Source organism: Oryctolagus cuniculus, chromosome 11 (assembly GCF_964237555.1).
Source record: "Oryctolagus cuniculus chromosome 11, mOryCun1.1, whole genome shotgun sequence".
NCBI classification, from domain to species: domain Eukaryota; kingdom Metazoa; phylum Chordata; class Mammalia; order Lagomorpha; family Leporidae; genus Oryctolagus; species Oryctolagus cuniculus.
In genome coordinates, this window is record NC_091442.1 from 78,954,020 (window position 1) to 78,975,664 (window position 21,645).

General features: G+C 36.8%; 1 protein-coding gene across 10 annotated transcripts in view; it reads right to left on the reverse strand.

Annotated features, from left to right (window-relative positions):
- The window catches only part of OSBPL8 (oxysterol binding protein like 8), a 197,968-nt gene that overhangs the window by 119,172 nt on the left and 57,151 nt on the right, over positions 1 to 21,645 (reverse strand). For 9 of the 10 annotated variants that reach the window (XM_051846453.2, XM_051846454.2, XM_070052653.1 and 6 more), the window contains one exon: positions 13,548 to 13,649. In XM_051846453.2, the coding sequence (XP_051702413.1) occupies positions 13,548 to 13,589 (42 nt within the window). In that variant the 5' untranslated portion in view covers positions 13,590 to 13,649. Of the gene's footprint in view, positions 1 to 12,328; positions 12,441 to 13,547; positions 13,650 to 21,645 lie in introns of those variants that run through there. The other variant, XM_070052654.1, reaches the window with a different exon arrangement.

Sequence of the window (21,645 nt, forward strand, 5' to 3'; positions counted from 1 at the left end):
TAATAAATCTCATATAAATTACTTACCTTTTCAGAGTTTCAGTTTCTTCATCTGTAAAAACAGAGGCATAGCTATCTCACAGTATTATATAGAAGATTAAACAACAAAGTACACAAGGCACTAAGTCCAGGGAATGGAACATGGTAAGTATGTAAAAACAAAAATGTTCTCTATACATAAATACACTAACTCTGACACAGAAAGTATAGACTCTAGAAATCTGGGGGGTGAGGGAGGAAAAAATTCAGAAGAGAAATAGCGCAGAAAATTATTAAAGATTATTATAGGCGGTAGGGAACTGTGAGGAGATACTTACTTAATGAACACCTTTTATTATTATTATTATTATTCTCTTGTTTTTTCAAGGCAAGGATAGTTTTTGACTCAAAGACTGGTAGCGCAAAACACAAGAGAAGCCTTGTAGTGAAACGGGAAGAGACTCAAGCTGAAGCAACAGTCCCAACCCTGCCACTAACTGTGAGATATTGGGCAAGTTACTTAACTATTACAGTACCACAGTTCCTGTATTATAAAGCTATTTGATTCAACTACAAGCATATAATCTTTAATATGCCTTCTAATCACAGTGTCCAATAAATGGCAAAACTACACATCAGATACTGAACCAATATTCCAGTCTCTCTGGAGAGCTACCCACTTAACAGAATAGCTCAACTGGAAAAGTTCTGACCAAAATAAGATCAAGCATGGAAAAAATCTGTAGTAGTAGAGTAACCAGTGATGGAGGACAAATAATCAAGAAGACAGATTGTGGACCATGAAGCCAATTACTTGAATTTCAGCCATACAGGAATTAAAAAGGCTCTCCCCCCTTAGCACCTATTCTATAACTCCTAACCTACCCTGATATTGACTTTATCCTGGACTTTCTATCTCTTGATCCCACCTTGGTATGCCAGTTCCCCTGTGCTCTACTGGCTCATACACCTAATCTAAACTTCATGGACAGCCATTTCCACTACAGGAACACTTTTTTATTTTTTTTAAGAGTTATTTATTTATTTGAAAGTCAGAGTTACAGAGAGAGAGGGAGAGACAGAGAGACCTTCCACTTGCTGGTTCACTCCCCAGATGTACAACAGCCAGTGCTGAGCTAGTTTGAGGCCACCAGCCAGGAGCTTCATCCAGGTCTCCCATGTGGGTGGGTGGCAGGGGCCTAATCTCTTGAAACATCTTCTGCTGGTTTTCCCAGGCCATTAGCAGATAACTGGATTGGAAGTGAGCAGCCAGAACACGAACAGGCATCCATATATGGGATGCCAGCATTGCAAGCAGCAGCTTTATCCAGTGCCACAATGCCAGTCCCCTAGTTTTCTTTAAAAATGAGTATGTGATTTCTAATCTTAGTTGAATCAAAAGCTGCTGCTTAGTAATTCTTTCCTTTGAAGCTAGTTCCCTAAAAAAGTCCCCATGGTACTTTCCTTTCTACTCAAATCTTCAACCCCATATCTCAGCGACTGACCTAGACATCTGTATCCTACTAAGATGATCAAGACAACTCAAATGTGACTTCCTGAACCTTCCTCTTAATTTCAAAATTTCTCAAAATACCATTAAGTTCCTCTCTAAATTTTAGATATGAGCATAATCATAAATGTGGCCCTCCTAGCAGCAGTATACAATTATGCCCACATCTTCGGGAATCAGTTTCCAGAATAAAGAATAAAAGGGATATACACATAATTCTGATTACAATGTAATACAAAATTTGATTTAAAAAACTAAGAAAAAATTCATGATATATTTACACACACACACACTCACTCACTAATTCTAATTTCTATGAAGGCCAGAAACAATGACTAATCCAGCATAAATGACAAACCTTAAAACCCAGACTGTAGTCTCTAAAAATTATTTCTGACTGAAGGAAAACCAAGACTCATGCAGAAAGGGTAGATTTTCAACCTGTGATAGAAAATGCACAAAGTGAGCCTGAACATGTTGTCATATCACAGAAAGAGGAAGTTGCCAAAGATGACTTAGGTCCTGTCAAAAAGACCCAGGATTCAAGGTGAATAAGCTCTCACTGTCCAATGGTGAACTAACAGAACAATCAAAGGTTAGTCTACACAGTTGATTCAACCAAATCAAGTAGGTTAGAAATCTAAAGTTACACAATTCAATCAAAAAACATCACTCTGTTTTGAAGAATGCTAGAGACTCCCTTTCCTGTAAAAATGCACTCAGGGTAATCAAAATCATTGCTTTAGGAAAGTTCTAATTTTTTTAGAATTATAGTCAGCAAGTAACTAAGAGTATTATTACTTTGCAATCTCTTGTGAATTAATGAATCTAGGAATGCCTATCTATGGCTGCTAAAACAATTAGGAAAAAAAGGAACAAAAGAAACTTAAATATTGACATGCAGATTTTGTTTTTCAAAGACAGCCAGAAAAAATCAGCCATATTACACGCTCTTCTAGAACAGGGGTCACCAAGTTATTGCCCATGGGCTAGCTATCTTTTTCTGTAAATACAGTTTTACTGTTTCTTACCCATTCATTTATACATTGTCTATGGCTACTTTCACACTACAATAGCAAAGTTCAGTCCTTCCAATAGAAACTATACATCTCCAGTTGAATACAACTGTCTCAAACCCCCATGTCCAAAAGTGAATTAATCTTTTCTCTCTGATCTGTTCTCTTTCTGATACCTCCTATCTAATCACACAACATAGAAACATAGAGGACATTCTAAACTTCTCCTTTGCCTTTCTTCTCCAAGTACATATTCTTTTCCATATCTAATATTAAGTCTATGAACTGATCCTAAAAGTTCGACACAATGTAAGCCTCACATATCTATCCTTTAATTCCCATGCTTGCTGTTACACTATTACCTATCTGAATTTCTTACACCTCAGTAGTTTATCACTTACATTGATATCACAGAGTTCCTTCTAAAATGTACAGGTAATTAGATTCCTAAATGATTGAAAAACCACTTTAATGATTTTGCACTTGACAGGCTCCTATATCCTACAAAAACATGGAAAAACACATAATTTTGTCATAAAATCTCTTCATAATTTTTCAATCTTACTTATGTCAGGTATTCTTCTACATACCCATCAATCCCACATGTAACAAACATGACAAACTGTAAATTATTTCATGTCCCAGAATGTCCTATAATGAACTTCTGCACACTCTCACTCTTCCCTTCACTGAAAAATGCCATTCTTATCTTCACAAGGCAGGCAAATATCTAAAGTTCCTTTCAAGCTCCAAGAAGGGGCTGGTGCTGTGGCGCAGCGGGTTAACACCTTGGCCTGAATCGCCGGTATCCCATATGAGTGCCGGTTCGAGACCCGGCTGCTCCACTTCTGATCCAGCTCTCTGCTATGGCCTGGGAAAGCAGTAGAAGATGGTCCAAGTCCTTGGGCCCCTGTACCCGCGTGGGAGACCCAGAAGAGGGTCCTGGCTCCTGGCTTCAGATCAGTGCAGCTTCGGCTGTTGCGGCCAATTGGGGAGTGAACCAGCGGAGAGAAGACCCTTCCCTCCCTCCCCTCCTTTCCCCATCCCCCCTTTTCTCTCTCTCTCTCTCCCCCCCTCTCTGTGTAACTCTGACTTTCAAATAAATAAACAAATCTTTAGGATACAAAATATTAAAAAAAAAAAAAGCTCTAAGAAAAACTTTCCTGACAAGATTATCTGGCCTCCTCTAAAATAAATGATTCCCCTGCAAGCTTGAGTTCAACTCCTAATTCCACTGTCTACTTGTTGTTGAAAACTTTAAAAGCTACATTTCCCTTAATCTCAGTTTTCACGTCTATAAAATGAGGATGCCACCAATTTAACATATTTTTTTAAAACTCAACATGGAAAGGGGAGGGTTGCGGGTAGGAGGGAAGTTATGAGGGGGGAAGCCATTGTAATCCAAAAGCTGTACTTTGGAAATTTATATTCATTAAATAAAAGTTAAAAAACAAAACTCAACATGTCTAACATGTTTAATAGTGCGCTGCATACAATTTGTCTTTAGTATCTTCCAGAAATCACGCATCCAATCAATCATCAAGTCCTGACAATTTCTATCCCTGATTCCTTTCATGCATTATCCTACAACTACCCTAGATATTTTATTTGCCTTTTATCTAGATAACACAACAACATGCTAACGTGTGAGCTAACCACCAACTTATGTGGTTCTCAACCTTAATTTCATAATGAAATAACCTGGAGAACTTTAAAAGGTACTGGTATCTGCATCATACTCTCTGAGATTCTAACTCAATTGAACAGAGGTGTAGCTTTACCTTACCAATCCCAAAAAGACAATACTATACGTTTTCTCTGATCTGTGGTAAATGAGTACCAAAATGTAATGTATGGGAGTGAAATTCACATTTTGATTTGATGATTGTTTATATCCCTTGTCTCTAGGGTTAAAGAACAGTGGGTTTTTTCTTACTATTTGTTGAACTCTTTATTTAATGTAGAGTCAATCTTATGAATATAAAGTAAACTGAAAGTAGATTATTGTAAAAGAGGGAATAAGACAGGGAGGAGAAAGAAGGGTGGGAACATGGGAGGGAGGGAAGGTAGAATAAGTATCACTATGTTCCTAAATCTGTACATATGAATTACATAAAATTTGTTTATTTTAAATAAAACAATTTTCTAAAGATTTCTTTTAAACCTTCCAAATAAGTCTAATGTTCAGTTGGTTACCCCTTCAATATTCGACAGTTCTTCCAAGATAATTTTCATAATCCACAGATCTGATCAGGTTGGTTCCCTGAGTTAAACACACACACACATACACACGTTCCCCCCCCCCAAATTATTTGACACGACCCTGAAAACAAAAATCCTAAAGAGTAAAAGTGTGTTCAAAGTCTTGTATATTCTTATTCCAACACAGGTAAGATACAGCACAGGAAAGTGAGGAAAGCTTGGCCCCTGGAGCCAGAACACATTTCAGTTCTCCTTATTAGTTCTGTGACTCTGAGCAAATTACTTATCTTTCTATGACCTCATCTATAACTGGAGGTAATTATATCTATCTTATAGGTTGCTTTGATGATTAAAGCAGTTTATTTGCAATGCACTTGGAATAGTTTCTGATACATGGCAGAAATTTAATAAACATTAGCTTTTTATTCATCTCTGCTAGTTTTACTTTCTACTAATTCCTCTAATGCAGCAAGCAGTATTTCCTGAAACCTAAAATCTACTCTGAACACAACATGGGCATGAACCTAGCAAGGTACTACGTGCATAGAATGTGCTCAATGAAGTAGGATGTTATAAGTCCATAAGTATTTTACTAAACTTAAATTGTACATGTATATGCGTACTTGTATGTACTTGTATGTACTATGTATACTTGTACGTATACATATGTATATGTATATAAACTGATTCCCTATCTCAAGCTTGTTCTTAGTCCTTTGCTATAGTGTTCACCATATTATATTCAAGATGTTTTCTGAAGAAGTCATACAAGGATATTTCAAAAAGTTCATGGGAACAATGAATTTTAAAGTATGAGTTTATTTGGAGACAAAAACAGCTTTGAAAATACTTCTGTCACAATATAAATTTTTCACTTATTATGAAAAAATCTGCATTCTACAGAGAACACAAAACGAATCAGAAAGAAATCAACTGCTATTACAAGTGAAAACTGAATTACAAGTGAAGTAATCCCCATCCCCCAAGTCCCCATCCCATCCCTAGAAATAAATAAGTGGGGAACAACCTTAGAACAGACAGTGGATTACCACTGATGGAGGGAAGGCCAGGGGACAGGGGGTGCCACTATCTTTCTGTACTTTTTATTCTCTTTATTAATGCCCTAGAAGATCATTGCCCACCTACTAGCACAGAACTTGATTTAATACAGCCAGGTATTAAACACAGTTATAAACACTTTTGTTTTAAAATTATGCATGTGTCCTGTTGCAGTTTGTGCCTAACAACAAGGTACAAAGAGGCTGACCACTGCCCTTTCCACTAAATGAGCTAAATAATTACAACTAAGGAGGCAGCTTGTGGGAAAGAACTGTGCGCAGAGAGGAAAAATAAACAGAATACATATATAAGAGAAAAATGAACAATAGTGAAGACATAATTTTAACAAAACAGATTCTCTACCCTAAGGCATATATATTTCCTAGATTAATCAAAATGGTCAAAAACTAGATCCTGGGCTCTTACTTTTTACCTATTACGTTACTAGATAAGACGATTAACATTCTCAAGAGAATGCTAATTCTCTACCCTAAGACATATATATCCTAGATTAACCAAAACGGTCAAAAACTAGTTCCTGGGCTCCTACTTTTTATCTATTACATTATTAGATAAGACAGTTAACATTTCAAGAGAGTGTAATTTCCTAGAGAATATAAGCTCAGGAATAAAAGTATCCTAAGAAGCCCAAGTGCTGTAAAAGACAAAAAAACTGAGCAATTTTAGTCAAAAGAGAGAAAATTAGAAAGTCAACCTCATCAGGAACCAAATAAACATGCTCAAAAAGATATGAAAGGGTAATATAAAACTGAAGCATGAACAAGCAATGAAATAAAATAGCTGATAATACTGAGTATGACCTTATAGTAAATTCAAATGTAGCAGGATTAAACAATACAATACATATGATCCAATAATAAAGTAATGAACTAGAAAAATATTCAAGTAATTCAACAGAAAGCACGAGGAAAGAAAGAAAATATAGGAGATGAGCAATATGAGGGAAAGCAAAAGTACTACATTCAAAAAATAGGTGAACCAAAAGGAAGATATGGTGGACTTTCAAAATAACAGAATATTAAATTTTAAAGAATTCTGAAAACCTACACAAAAATGGATAAATTGCTAGAAAAATACAAAACACTATAAAGATTTCCTAACTCTCATGCTCAGATACACATACATAAAATTGCAAGTTCAGCTGGTCACATAAGGATAGAAAGAAAAAAAGTAGGCCCCCACATTGCTAAGGGCCCTATCATTTCTTTCTTCTACTCCTTTTTCCCTCATTACTCTCTGAATTTCACTTTTCATATCAGGGTATTTCTTAAAGTATTACTTTTATAAGGTTTAGATAGCAAATCTCAAACTTTTGGGTCTCAGATTCTTTATATTCTTAAGAATTACTGACTTGTTGTTTATGATTATACCAAGCAATACTTTCTGTATTAGAATTTTTAAATGAGAAACTAACTACCCAGTCAAGTGATCAAGATAAGCAGCAAAAGTAGTAAGGTATGCTGACAGTATATATGGAACAGGCGACGAAGGTAAATGGCAAAAGTGATAAGATGAGAACATGCACCCTTGATATATAAGGAAAATGACAACTTCCTTCTGTGATCTTCCTCCCCAAAATGCATTAAGTCCAGTCTAATCCTGAGACAAAATATCAGACAAAACCAGGTGAGGGATATTGTGTAAAATACTTAACCAGTATCCCTCAAAACTGTTAAGGTTCATCAAGCACAAGAGAAATCTGACAAACTGTCATAGCCAAGAACAGCCTAAGGAATGTGATGACTAAATTATTCAAGAGGCTTCCACAGCCTTGGCAGTTCATGGCAAGAGCCTTGGGTGATAACTGACATCATACATAAGAGTGCTAATGGTTAAATTAACAGCAGTCACTGTGCACTTACTTCCCAAGCAAGACCTCTGTCCTCAATGAGCTGTATTTTGAGAATTAACTTAAAAACTTGTTCTCATTTTGTGTGTGTGTGTGTGTGTGTGTGTGTGTGTGAACTGTTGAAATCTTTACTCCTATAGAGTTGGTCTTCTGTGTATAAAGTTAATTGAAAATGAATGTTAATAGAGAATGGGACTGGGAATGGGAGAGGGAGCAGCAGGTGGGGTGGGAGGGTGGGTATGGTGGGAAGAATCACTGTATTCTTAAAGTTGTACTTATGAAATTTGCACTCATTAAATAAAACGTTTCTTTGGGAAAAACAATAAACAAACAAATAAAACTGAGCATAAATCTGAGTAAATCTAATTCCAAAAACCAATTTGTAAGAATTATCAAGAATTGAGAAACACAGTAGACAACAGGCAGAAAAACAGTCATACAAAAAGGAACTCTGCAAAAATAAAATAAAATAAAAACTGTCTTCTTTCTTCAATATATTGAAAAGGAAAAATTAAAAACATATGGGGATGATTCATATAAGGTTCATAAAGATTTATATTGACACACCAACCAGTCCCAACACGATGACCTATTATAAAGAGAATATTTATACATAATCAAGAAATTTTAAGTTTTGAATAATTATTTTATTATGTACATAGTCATAAATTTTTGAGGGATGATAGTGTATTTAGGTCTAAACTTTGAAAGAAAAACATTTGTATTCTAAATACACATACTAAAATACTTATGAATGAGATGGTATCTGAGATTTGCTTAAAAAAATGGGCTGGGAGAGTAAGCATACAGATGAAACAAGACTGACCAAAGTTGATAATTGTTGTAGATGGCTAAGGGATTCATCAGAGTATATTATACTATGTCATCTATTTTTTCTATATTTGAAATTTTCCATAATAAAAAGTTCAGGAAAAATAATAATTTCTACATCTTTTAATGTGTGATTAATATAAACTTTGATAGCTCTACAGCTGTACAGATTAACTGTTCCCAACTCCAAGTTCTATCAACATGAAAGAATAAATATGTAAGTAGTAAATTGATGACTAAACTTTCTACCGTTATTTTATAACCTTACAAAAGGAGACCTCTGCAAGCTAAGAATTTTCATAATTTAGGACTTCAATGTAGCTGGTGAGAGGCACCATTAGACTACGGATTTGGATTATCAGCAGCAGGACCTATTTCCAATAGACTAGATTGCTGCAAAGATTATTATTAACTCATGGAGGCAGAATAATGATCTCCCAAAGATGTCTATACATTTGAATCCCTGGAAACTGAATGCCACCTTGCATAGTGAAAAGGACTATGCTGAATTGATTAGATTAATGATCTAGAAAGGACGGTTGTCCAATTATCTGAGTGGATTATCTAAGTGGGGCCAATGTAATAAGGATCCTCATATGAGAGAGACAAGAGGGCAAAGTGAGTAAGAGGATGCATGACAACAAAAGCCAGAGACTGAAATGATGCAAGGAAGGGACTCATGCCAAAGGAATGACTACAACCTATAAAGACACTGATGAAGGCAAGGAAATGGATTCTCTCAGATAATAAATTTATGTTGTCTTATGCTGTTCAATTTATGGCATTTTTACAGGAGAAACAGGAAACTAGTGCAATGACCAATGCTGAAATTCAACAAAACACCACTGTGCAAGAATACTTTGAGATTAATTGGCACATGGATAATTTATAATTGGCCTTCAATGCATGTGTCTTAGAGGGTAATTACTAGGAAATAAAACAAAAAATACTGTTACAAATGTACTCCTACTAATAGCACAGAATATATGAAAAAACAACAATAATGTGGCAGCTAAAATGATGGTTTTAACAAGAGAACAAAATTGACAAGAGAACAAAATTAGCAATAGTTAAACACTGACTCACGCAAAATAATGAGTATATTTCAACAAGTTTGTGGAAAATATAATCAAAGTTAATTTTATTTCGATGCAAGCAAAAGTTTGATAGTTTTTCCATAAATCCCATTTTCCATGAACTTTTGAAATACTCCATACTTGATGTACCAAAAATTCATAAACTCACATTAATTCTCATGTATATATAATACTGCCAAATGTTACAGATAGTCACATCTCTTAAAATATCACTTACACCTTTCAGGAAACTCTAATAACATATCAATTTTACTTCTTAAAATCTTTTTATTTATTTACTTCATTTTATTCAAAAGGCAGAGAGACAGAGAGATTATCCATCTGCTAGTTCACTCCCCAGATGCCCACAGTAGCCAAGGCTGGGCCAGGCCGAGAGCCAGGACCCTGGAATTCCATCTGGGTCACCCACATGGACGGCAACGATCCAAGTACTTGAGCCATCATTTGCTGCTTCCCAGGATGGAAATTAGTAGGAAGCTATGTCAACAGCAGAGGAGCTGGAATGAAGCACTCCAATATAGGGTGTGACCACACCCCACCACATCAAATGTCCTGCCCCAGTTTTGGTTTATGATCAACAAATCTAGGTAACCATGAATAATCCACCTGTGAAATATGTAAAAAAACAAAGTTTCAGGAAACTGGATTATCTCTAGATTGATCAGGGAGATACTTACTGTCTACATCTTAAGAACTGCTTAAGTAAACCATCTTTGCAGTTCCTTCCACTTGAGAAAGGCTTTGATGCAAAGGACCAAATAAAATATGTTCCCTTATACAAATTTTTAAAATTAAAAAAAAAAAAAAAACCAAAGTACCAAACATGAATTATAATCTTAAAGATTTCTTCAATTGACAGCCCACTATATTTACTAAAAAGATAGGTTAATATATATTCTAAAACTTGTCATTTATATAATTTATATAATTAATTTTAATATAATAAAATACCTTACTCTAATAAAATTTACATAGAGCAGTTTCCTCTGGTAATAGAAATAATAATTCAAATGACTTTACTTAAAATTATGAACATATTTAAATTTTTAATTAAGAATATTTCACTTCTTTGGTCTACCTTAATCTACTTAAAACAATTTACTCAAATCTTTCAAAGCAAGCATTTCAAGCTATACATTTTATTGCCTCTCATCTAAGACAAATAACATTACCACAGAAATAGAACTATGTGCAAGTAGAATAATGAATAAGCAAGTGATTTTTGCTTTTTTAAAAAAGAGCAAAATAGAAGAAGAAAATTAATGAACACTAAAGTCAGATTTGGTCCAAGTTTTTTGGACCTCACACAAAGACTACTATAATATGGGCTCATAATATCTTTACTTTTCACTCCTCCAAATCATTTCATAATCTACTACCAGATTCATCTTAATCACTTACATAAATCTCTTCAATGACATATCATTACCTACAGAACAAAGTCCAAAATCCCTGGTCTTGCAGTCAAAGTCTTCCATAAATTTGGTCATTATATGCCACATCAATCATTAGTCCTGTAAACACCACTGTCTTCTAACTTACTCAGTTTTTCTACTCATTTTATTCTGAATAAACTTGAAGCAATTAATTCCCCATTTAGCTTTGTCTCCTGCTATCCTAACCAAACTGAAATGCTCTCCTTGCTCATCCTCAACCTTACCATCCATACTTACATGTGCTATTCAAAGTTTATGTTCTCTCAAGACAGCTTCTCTAACTACTCCAATGTAAAACCACTCAATCTTTAAAAGCCTGTCTTGATTTCTGATTATCTATTTTGAAGAGAAAGCTTAATGTTAATAGCTATATTAACAGTAACAGTTAACAGCTTTCCTTTAACAGATGTTTATAGCATGTATAGAATTAAAAGCTTTACATATTTTCTTAATTATTACTCAAAACTACTCCAGGAGGTAGATAATACAATTATCTTTTTTAAAAAAGATATAGAACCTGGAAACTTGGACCATTTAATTAGCTACCAAGCCACACACGAATGTGTAGCTAAGTATCTTACAGAGCCTATTTTCTTACCCACCTCTCCCAGATCTAAAGAGTAACTAAGCTAGGCCATGCAGTTCAAAGGTGATATTTTATAAATAGCTAACTCAAAAGTAGACCTCAACGTTAGTTTCAAATGCAAAACATTTCAGTAATTCACAATGAAATCATTGGTGTTATTTTCTCCAAAATGAGCTATAATATTTCACAGAAACTCAAAGAACAAGAAAGAAAATTTTTCCCACTACTTTTTAAACAATTTTGTTCTCAGTATCAACAGATATTAGAACAAAAAACACTTAAAACATTATTAATTATGCCCAGGGATCTAGCACAGAATTTAATACTATCAATTTAGATACATTCTTCTAAAGGAACTATAAATTTAAGCAATTCTAGGCATGGAGCCAATATCTTAGTGGCTTAGTATTCAGAACCAGACAGACCTCAGTTCCACTTACGCTGTAAGATCTTAGAGAATATAATTAACCTCTCTGGACCTATTTCCCTATTTAATAAAATGAGAATAAACAAATAATTACCTTTAATGGCTGTTAGGAGGACAATCTAACAAAGTAAACACTTAGAAAATAGCAACTGTTGTTATTACTGACATTTTTATTGGCACTAGAAGATGTTAAATATTTCAGCTATAAAAATTTTAAGAAAGTCCTTTAAAAAGACAATATTTATGACAGCATATTCTCAAGACAAGTTATATTCTTAACTTTTTTTGAAATTATAGCAAAAGTAAAATAACCTACCATCAGATTTCCATTTATAATCACTGTGACAACGTCTTAAAATGCCAAGTAACTGCTATATCCATTTCATTCTCTAACCAGTTATCATTTTAAAGTTTAACTTTTCTGAAAACTTAAGAAACAAAAACAAGTCTGAGCCAAGAATCCAAGAAAGATGGGGACCAAGTTAATACAAGCCAGCAAAGTTGCATTCTTCTATCAATCATTAGATTTTTCTTACACTGTAGCCTGAACAAAGAACATTTACCAGGTCACACACTAATGTGTAGCTAAATATCTTACAGAGCCTATTTTCTTACCCACCAAAGACAAGTTATAATCTTAACTTTTTTTGAAATTATAGCAAAAGTAAAATAACCTACCATCAGTTTTCTAAATTAAAATTTACAAACACTTCAATATAATGATGATTCTCAACTCCACAGCAATAAAAAAGAAAAGTTGGCCTCCACTTAGTTCCAATAATATAAATTTGTCAAAGAAGTTACTACCTAGCAAATGAGAAAGCTACCAGCACCCTAATTTCACTTAACACTTGACTTTAAATAACCACAATAAAGTTTCTATAAATCAATACTTAATGGAATCACTAAAATGCAACAGGAGAAATGAAAATGAAATTACCCTGGAGCAAAAATCTATTTGTACAGAGCTAAATCATCATTTAATCTACCTTCCATGTGACTTTTTAAAAATTTATTAGATGAAGTACACTTTACTTCCTACCCTTACTTATTTGTTTTAATTTCAGAATTCAATCACAATCACTGAACAGCAAGGTTTATTAAACCTATCTGGAAAGAATATATAGACAACTGCTCTTAATTCCTATTTTAACTGTTTTATTCCCACTACCTGTTAATAGCTGCCCATGATTAGAAATTTGGAGGCATTTAATTTTCACAACTCTTAACATTTTTTTATTTCACTAAAGATTAGTTTTCTACAGAAAACAGACACAAATTATTATATAAGTGGGAAGATACTATATGTTTGGGAGGATATGGAAAACAGGAGAAGGAAATGAAGCAGAAAATTGACTGGTTGTTTACCAGTAAGCTTTAAACTACCTGTAATTCTCATATCAATAGAGGAGTTAAAATGCTATTCTAAATATTTTTTAAAAGTTTATTTTATATATTTTGATAAGAGATATTATATCAAACACTTTAATGCTGTAGAAGAGAGTATCTTATTATGCTATATTTGAACTACTCACCGAAGTTCGGTCAGTTTCGCCATCTGCCAAACCTGCCTCCATAATGAGAGATTTATGCTGTACTTTCCTTTAATGTTTAGCCATCCTATAAGTCTGGAAATCCTAGAAGAAAAAAAATCATTTGTATTAGGACAGACGTAATATAGAAAACAAAGCACTAAGTATACTAGGAAACAGGAATCATTTTAGTTTGAGGTTACTGAGAAATCCAATACAAGGGCAAAAAAAAAATGAATTTTGAAAATGGATTTGAAGAATGGTAGAGATTCAGAGAAAAATGAAACAGAAAAAACATTCCAAACAAAGAGGAACAGCATGAATAAGATTAAACATAAGATAATATCGAGATTTGAAAATGCTTATATCAACTTAAAAATAATGACAAAAAATTAATTTTCATTATTACATTGGTGGAAAGTAAGAAGTATGCTAAAACCAAATGTGGGAGATAATGTGGAAAAACAAAGTGTGATAAAAATATAAATCAGGATACTGTTTTTGAAGGAAAATTTCAAATACATATATTTTAAATTCCTAGTTTTTTTTTTTTTTTTTTTCTGGACAAGCAGAATTAGACAGTGAGAGAGAGAGAGAGAGAGAGAGGAAGACAGAGAGAAAGGTCTTCCTTCCGTTGGTTCACCCCCCAAGTGGCTGCCATGGCCAGCGCACTACACTGATAGAAGCCAGGAGCCAGCTGCTTCTGGTCTCCCATGAGGGTGCAGGGCCCAAGGACCTGGGCCATCCTCCACTGTACTCCCAGGCCACAGCAGAGAGCCGGACTGGAAGAGGAGCAACCAAGACAGAATCTGGCACCCCAACCGGGACTAGAATCCGGGGTGCTGGCGCCACAGGTGGAGGATTAGCCTAGTGAGCCGCGGCACCAGCTAAATTCCTAGTTTTAACACAAGTAATTTTCCCACAGACATACCCACACAATTCACAGCCACATAAAAACATCCAACAAAATAATAAATATGAGAAAAACTAGAAACATGTCAGGAGCTTACTTAAACTATATTACATACATAAAATGGAATATCATGCATAAAATGGAATATCATGGTTCACTCCCCAGATGGCCATAACGGCCGGAGCTGCGCTGATCTGAAGCGAGGAGCCAGGTGCTTTGTCCTGGTCTCCCATGTGGGTTCAGGGACCCAAGGACTTGGGCCATCTTCCACTGCTTTCCCAGGCCATAGCAGAAAGCTGGACTGGAAGAGGGGAGGCCAGGACTAGAACCGGCGCCCATATGGGATGCGGGCATTGCAGGCGGAGGATTAACATACTGCGCCATGGAGCCAGCTCTTGTATTTTTCAATTTCTACCATGAATAGTTATTAGTTTAATATTTTATTCTGAAAAGTCTTAGAAGTATGCTTATATCATGTATCTTTTTCTTCTGAGCTTAACAAAACTAACAACCATAACACCTTAAGTCCCACAGTAATCACTGTATATGTACTCAGAGGTCTCCAATAATCTCTCTAGGTATTCTTAATTAAACAGCTACCAAAATCAAAATCAACGAATCAGTAGATTTTAGTAAATTTTTCGGAGTTCTAAAAACACTTTCTTGTTTCTGCAAGAAGAAAATGCTACGCTAGTGAAGAGATTTAAATATTTAATAGTGGACTTCAGGGCCAGTGCCGCTGCTCACTAGGCTAATCCTCCGCCTGCGGCACCGGCACCCCGGGTTCTAGTCCCGGTTGGGGCGCTGGATTCTGTCCTGGTTGCTCCTCTTCCAGTCCAGCTCTCTGCTGTGGCCCAGGAAGGCAGTGGAGGATGGCCCAAGTGCTTGGGCCCTGCACCCACATGGAAAACCAGGAGGAGGTACCTGGCTTCTGGCTTCGGATTGGCGCAGTGTGCCGGCCATAGCGGCCATTTGGGGGGTGAACCAACAATGGAAGACCTTTCTCTCTGTCTCTCTCTCTCTCTCTCTAACTCTGCCTGTCAAAAAAAAAAAAAAAAAATAGTGGACTTCGGAGGGTGAGCTTTCAGTTTCTTTGACATAACCAGTAAGATTAGCTTAGGAGAAAGTGCACAGTATAGAAGGCTGTTACTGTCAAATGACATTTTAAAATATAGAACTATAACCAATGAACACCAAAATATTATGTAAGTCTGACAGTATATTTCTATTCTCTAACACTTTGAGAAATCATTCATAAGGGCAAAGGACAATTACATCTACCATAGTTTTTTTTGAAGATTTATTTATTTATTTGAAAGTCAGAGTTACACAGAAAAAGAAGAGGCAGAGAGAGAGAGCAAAAAAAAAGGAAAAAGGTCTTCCATCCACTGGTTCATTCCCCAACTGGCCGCAATAGCTGGAGCTGTGCTGATCCGAAGCCAGGAGCCAGGAGCTTCTTCTGGGTCTCCCAAATGGGTGCAAGGGCCCAAGGACTTGGGCCACCTTCCACTGCTTTTCCAGGACATAGCAGAGAGTTGGATTGGAAGTGGAGCAGCCAGTCTCGAACCTGCGCCCATATGGGATGCCGGTGCTTCAGGCCAGGGCATTAACCTGCTGCGCCACAGTGCCAGCCCCAAAACTAGCACTTTCAAATGAAAAATTCTACATACTTTCAGCTTTAAGACTTATCTTGAAATTATGTAAGATCTGGTAACACTGAGCAATGATTAATTAGAGCTATCTATGTAACAAGCATCCACTTTACAATAGGGCAGGTACTCTCCAGTTTATACCTATGTCTCATACAATATCTGCATTTCCATTCTCACTGCATCATTCATTTCTGCTACCTGTCTAGATCATCTAAAGACTTCAGTATTGGCTACTGATTTAAAGTACCCAAATATAATCCTTTTAAAAACAAAGAAATATTCAGCAATATGCATAACTGCTTTGAATTTAGGATTTTCAAGTTCCCATCTGAATTTCTTTATCCGTCACCATATTTTTATAATTAAGTTTTCTACCTATGCTTGAGCTAGTTCTATCTAGTATCTAATGATAATAAGGGCCTACAGTTTATTCATTTCACACTTTCCCAATACCTTTATATGTTATTGCCCTGAATGATTAGAGTTCATGGACTGTAAAGCATAAACCTTCCTTTCAGAACAGCATGCTTAAGATTAAATGGATTTCTTAAAAGGATGGATACCAGAAATAGGAGGCTTCACTTTTACCAATAATCATAAAAACTGATTACCCAGAAGCCATTTATATGAATAGTCTGGAATCATGTTTTATTTAAAATTAGGCAAAGTCACTTAAATGATGCTTGGACTTACTTAGTGAAATAGAAATTGCTGAATAATTCTATTTACTTGGCTACTTCAAAAATGACTTGGGGGGGTGGGGCAGGTATCTGGCCTAGAAGTTAAGGTGCTACTTGGGTACCTGCATCCCGTATTAGAGTGTCTGCGTTTGAGTTCTAGCTCTGCTCCAGATTCCAGCTTCCTGCTTATGTATACCCTGGAAGGCAGCAGGTGATGGCTAGCAGTTGATCCTTGCCATCCATGTGGGAGACCTGGCTTTGGTTTCCAGTTCCTGGCTCCCAGCTTTATTAGCCTGGCCCATCCCCAGACTTTGCAAGCATTTGAGGAGTGAATCAGCAGATGACTTCTCTCTCTCTCTCTCTCTCTCTCTCTCTCTCTCTCTCTCTTTCTCACTCTCACACACACACACACATTTTTCAATTAATAAAATGTAATATTTAATTTTTTATCTTTCAGCTTCTAACAGGCATTTGAGTTTATGACCTCAACTTTTGGTAATGAATTTGCTATAAAATGTTTAGTGATTTATAACTATTTCTTGAAAAACTGTGTGTGTGTGTGTGTGTCAATTGTGTACACAGAGACACATAAAGATAACAATGTGCACGTGTGTACACAGTTTATGTTTTCTTGGCTTATTCCAATTTACATTAAAATAAATGTAATGCCTTACTTAACCCTCACTTAGGAAAATATGGATTCTTTCTAACATTATTTTCACTTAATTGAATGATACATTTGTTAATATTTATGCCAGGAGGGGTACAATGGTAGGAAAACTATGGCACATGATCTAAGAACATTTTTACCTTTTTAAAGGGTTGTGAAGAGGAAGAGAGCAGGTAGGAGAAGAATATATGACAGAGATCATACACGGTCCATGAAGTTTGAAATATTTACTCTCCGGTCCTTTGCACTAAAGATAATTGTATCCCATGTGAATGCTTACCAAAGGGTAACCTCAGTAGAGATATTTTAATGATGCAGTGGAAAGCATGATCTGTTTGATAATACCAGTCAGCTTCTTCCTCCACTCAGAGCTGTCATGAACCAATAGACTCATGAACAAAGTGGCCATAGTGGCAAAGATGGAGGTTATGTATGGATTCAGCAATATGGACTTCTACTCAAGCGTGACCTGACTAAAATGGCTGCTTGAGCATTCAAAACTGAGTCCCAGATATATCACCACTGACCACAGTCATTAGCTAGCCACTTGCTGGTGGCCAGAGTGCCCGACTGCTTTCAGCATGGAAAAGGCAGCATTTTGTCCCTGTGGAATAGATACTAGATATAGATTTTCCTTCCTTCCATGCAATGCTTTTGACAAAACTACTATCTGTGGGACTTACAGAATGCCTTATCCATGATTACGTTATTCCATACAACAGTGCTTCTGACTAAAAAACAATCTTCAGAACAAAGAGCAGCAATGCGTTCATTACTCAGGGATTCACTAATCCTGTCATGCTTTCTGCCAACCTCCAGCAACTGTCTTGACAGAACAGAATGGCCTTTTGAAGACTCAACTACGGCACCAAGTAGGTAGCATTGCCTTGTAGGGATGGGGCACAGTTCTCCAGGAGGCTGTATAAGCTCTTTCTCATATGTAGTATGTGATACTGTTTATCCCATAGCCAGGATTTACAGCTATAGGAACCAGAGGGAGGAAATGCAAGAGCTATGCTTTACTATTACTGCAACTGATCCACTAGCAGACGTTTGTTTCCTGTCTCCATAATCATATGCTCTGGTGCTCCAGAGTTCTTAATGCCAAAGATAGAAATTTTGACCAACATATTCAATAATTTCATTAACTGGAAATTTTAACTGCCACTTGACACTTTAGGCTGCCTGTGCCTCTGAATCAATAGGTATTAAAGGGAGCTGAAGTGATGATTGATCTTGATTACTATGAAGAAATTAAGACTGCTATCCAAGATGCAAATAAGGTATCTGGAATACAGGAGATCCCTTAGAGGAACTCTTAGTATTACCACACCCTGTGATTAATGTCAATGAAAAACTGTAGTAACCCAATCCAGACTAATTGCTCAGATTCTTCAAAAATCAAAATTTGAGTCACCCAATCTGGTCAAAGCCACTGCCAACTGAGGTGCTTATTAAGGGTAAAGGGAATACGGAATGTGTAGTGAAAGAAGATCATTTATAGAAATAACCATGTTTTCTATGAGAATACCTTCCTTATTTTGCTATGAATATGTTTGTGTGTATATCAAATCTTTGTTTTCTTCTAATCCACTTTTTATATAGCATAACCATTGTGTTAAGTATTCTTAACTATACAACAGAGTTTTTAAGTTATAGGATAAAACATAAGTGAACGAATCATAGGATCCAAGATGGCTAAACAGAGGGTATAGCCACACCAACTTAAACTGCTCTGTGATATGAAAGGAACAAAGGGAAAACTGTGTTTCCATTGGTCTGAGTGACAGAAATTTTTGGTAAAGATAACACCAACAATTAAGAATCCATGGGATAAGAGGAGACAAGACAGAGACTCTGCTGCAGTCAGCTCTCTGCTGCAGTCAGCTCACAGCACTGCCAGCTGCAGACTGCAAGCCGCCATCCTACCACCTCAAGGTAGGAAGAAACTGTCACATGATCTGCTGCTCAGAGTTTTAGCTGAGAAGGAATTCCATAGCCACCCACTTTTACTTCAGCCTGAAGAGCTGACTGGAATCTGAGCAACTGCGTGGCTCGGAACAGGGAAGCCGCTTTGCTTTCCTTTCCACCTCTCCTCCACCCACACAGAGCACCATGCTCAGCAGAGAAAAGCTGCACAATGTGCCTCTATACTGCTCCTACCATTATCATAGTCAGAGTCAGGGCAATGTGTGGGGCAAAGGCTGATCCCCTGCATTCTGCAACTGTGGGAGCTTTGGGGAGTTAGCTCCAGAGCTACGCTCACACACTCTACACAAGTGAGTGAGATGTGCCTAAGTTTCAGAGTGCAAACAGAACCAGTCCATAAAAAAATCCGCTCCCTAGATCCTTTGCACCCCATGACTATGGGATCCTTGAGCGCTGTGACTGTGGGCACGATAAGGTACAGGGTGTAGCTGGGTCTCTGGGTAATCACTGTGCAGGGTGCCAGAGGCTCAGAGCTCCCTCATTACCTGGGGTGCATCACTGAAGAAGGATCCATTCTCATACTGAGGAATGCACAGATCCTTGGTTCAGTTCATGCAGCAGCGTGGGTGTTAAACACCCATTGTGATCTAAACCTGGGCACTGATCACCTTGGAGAAAGGAGGTGAGGGTATGATTATGCCAACATAGGAGATCATAACCTCCTCCTTCTGATAATAGAGCAGATCGACCATGCCCAGCCTGGGTGTCATGCAGGATACTTGCCCCACTATGGAACGCTGACTAGAGATCCTTGGCCATACTTAGCACACGGCTCTGAGTATTCAGTGAAAGAGCAAACATTCCACTAAGCCACAGAGGCATAGCTCAAAGTTATGATCCATCAGATGAAAAAATCAACAAGGACTTCCACAAAAGCCTTAATATAAATGAAGAAATTCAAGATACAAGAATAAGGCAGTTTACATGATTCCCACAAAGGAACATAAAAACACTTTAATATTAGCATGTGAAGATAAAGAGATGGATGAATGCCTAAAAAGGAATTCAAAAGAATGATCACAGAATTCCTCAGAAACAATGAGAAGCAAATTCAGAGTTAAAGAAATCAATCATTTTTTTTTTAAAAGAAATCAATAATTGACATAGAGGAAAAAATTTCTCATAAGACTGAGATTCTGAAGAGAAATCAAAATGAAATATTACAAATAAAGAATTCAATATGTAAAAAAAAAACCCACAATGGAAAGCCTTAACAATAGAACTGGTAAGACAGAAAAAATAATATCCAAGCAGCTAAAAGACAAATCATGGGAAATAGACCAAAAAGAAGAAAAAATTAGAAAAATTAAAAACAATGTTCAAGATTTATGGGATACTATCAAACAACCCAACATACAAGTCTTAGGTGTTCCTGAAAGACAGAATGGAAGTCAGCACCGCGGCTCACTAGGCTAATCCTTCGCCTCGCGGCGCCGGCACACTGGGTTCTAGTCGCGATCAGGGCGCCGGATTCTGTCCTGGTTGCCCCTCTTCCAGTCCAGCTCTCTGCTGTTGCCTGGGAGTGCAGTGGAGGATGGCCCAAGTGCTTGGGCCCTGCACCCCATGGGAGACCAGGAGAAGCACCTGGCTCCCCGCTTCAGATCAGTGTAATGCGCCGGCCACAGGGCACCGGCCGCAGCGGCCATTGGAGGATGAACCAACGGCAAAAAAGAAGACCTTTCTCTCTGTCTCTCTCTCTCTCTCACTGTCCACTCTGCCTGTCAAAAAAAAAAAAAAAGAGAGACAGACTGGATTAGAAGGTATATTGAGATAATTACAGAAAACTTCCCTCTAAATTAGAGGGAAAAAAGGGACGTCCAAATACACAAGGCAACTAGAACTCCTAATAGACATGACCAGAAAACATTTGTACCACGACATACCATAGTCAAACAAAATCAACAGCAAAATATAAAGAAAAGATCCTAAAATGTGCATGAGCGGAATGCCAGATTACCTTCAGAGAACCTCCAAAGAGACTCACAGCTGATTTCCTATCAGAAACCCTACAGGTTAGGAGAGAATGGAGAGATATAGTCCAAGTCTTACATAAAAACACTGTTAACCCAGAATACCATACCCTGCAAAGCTCTCATGAATGAAGATGAAATAAAGACCTTCCAAAACAAACAGAAATTGAAGGAATCTGTCACCACTTGTCCAGCCCTACAAATGGTACTTAAGGATGTGCTATATA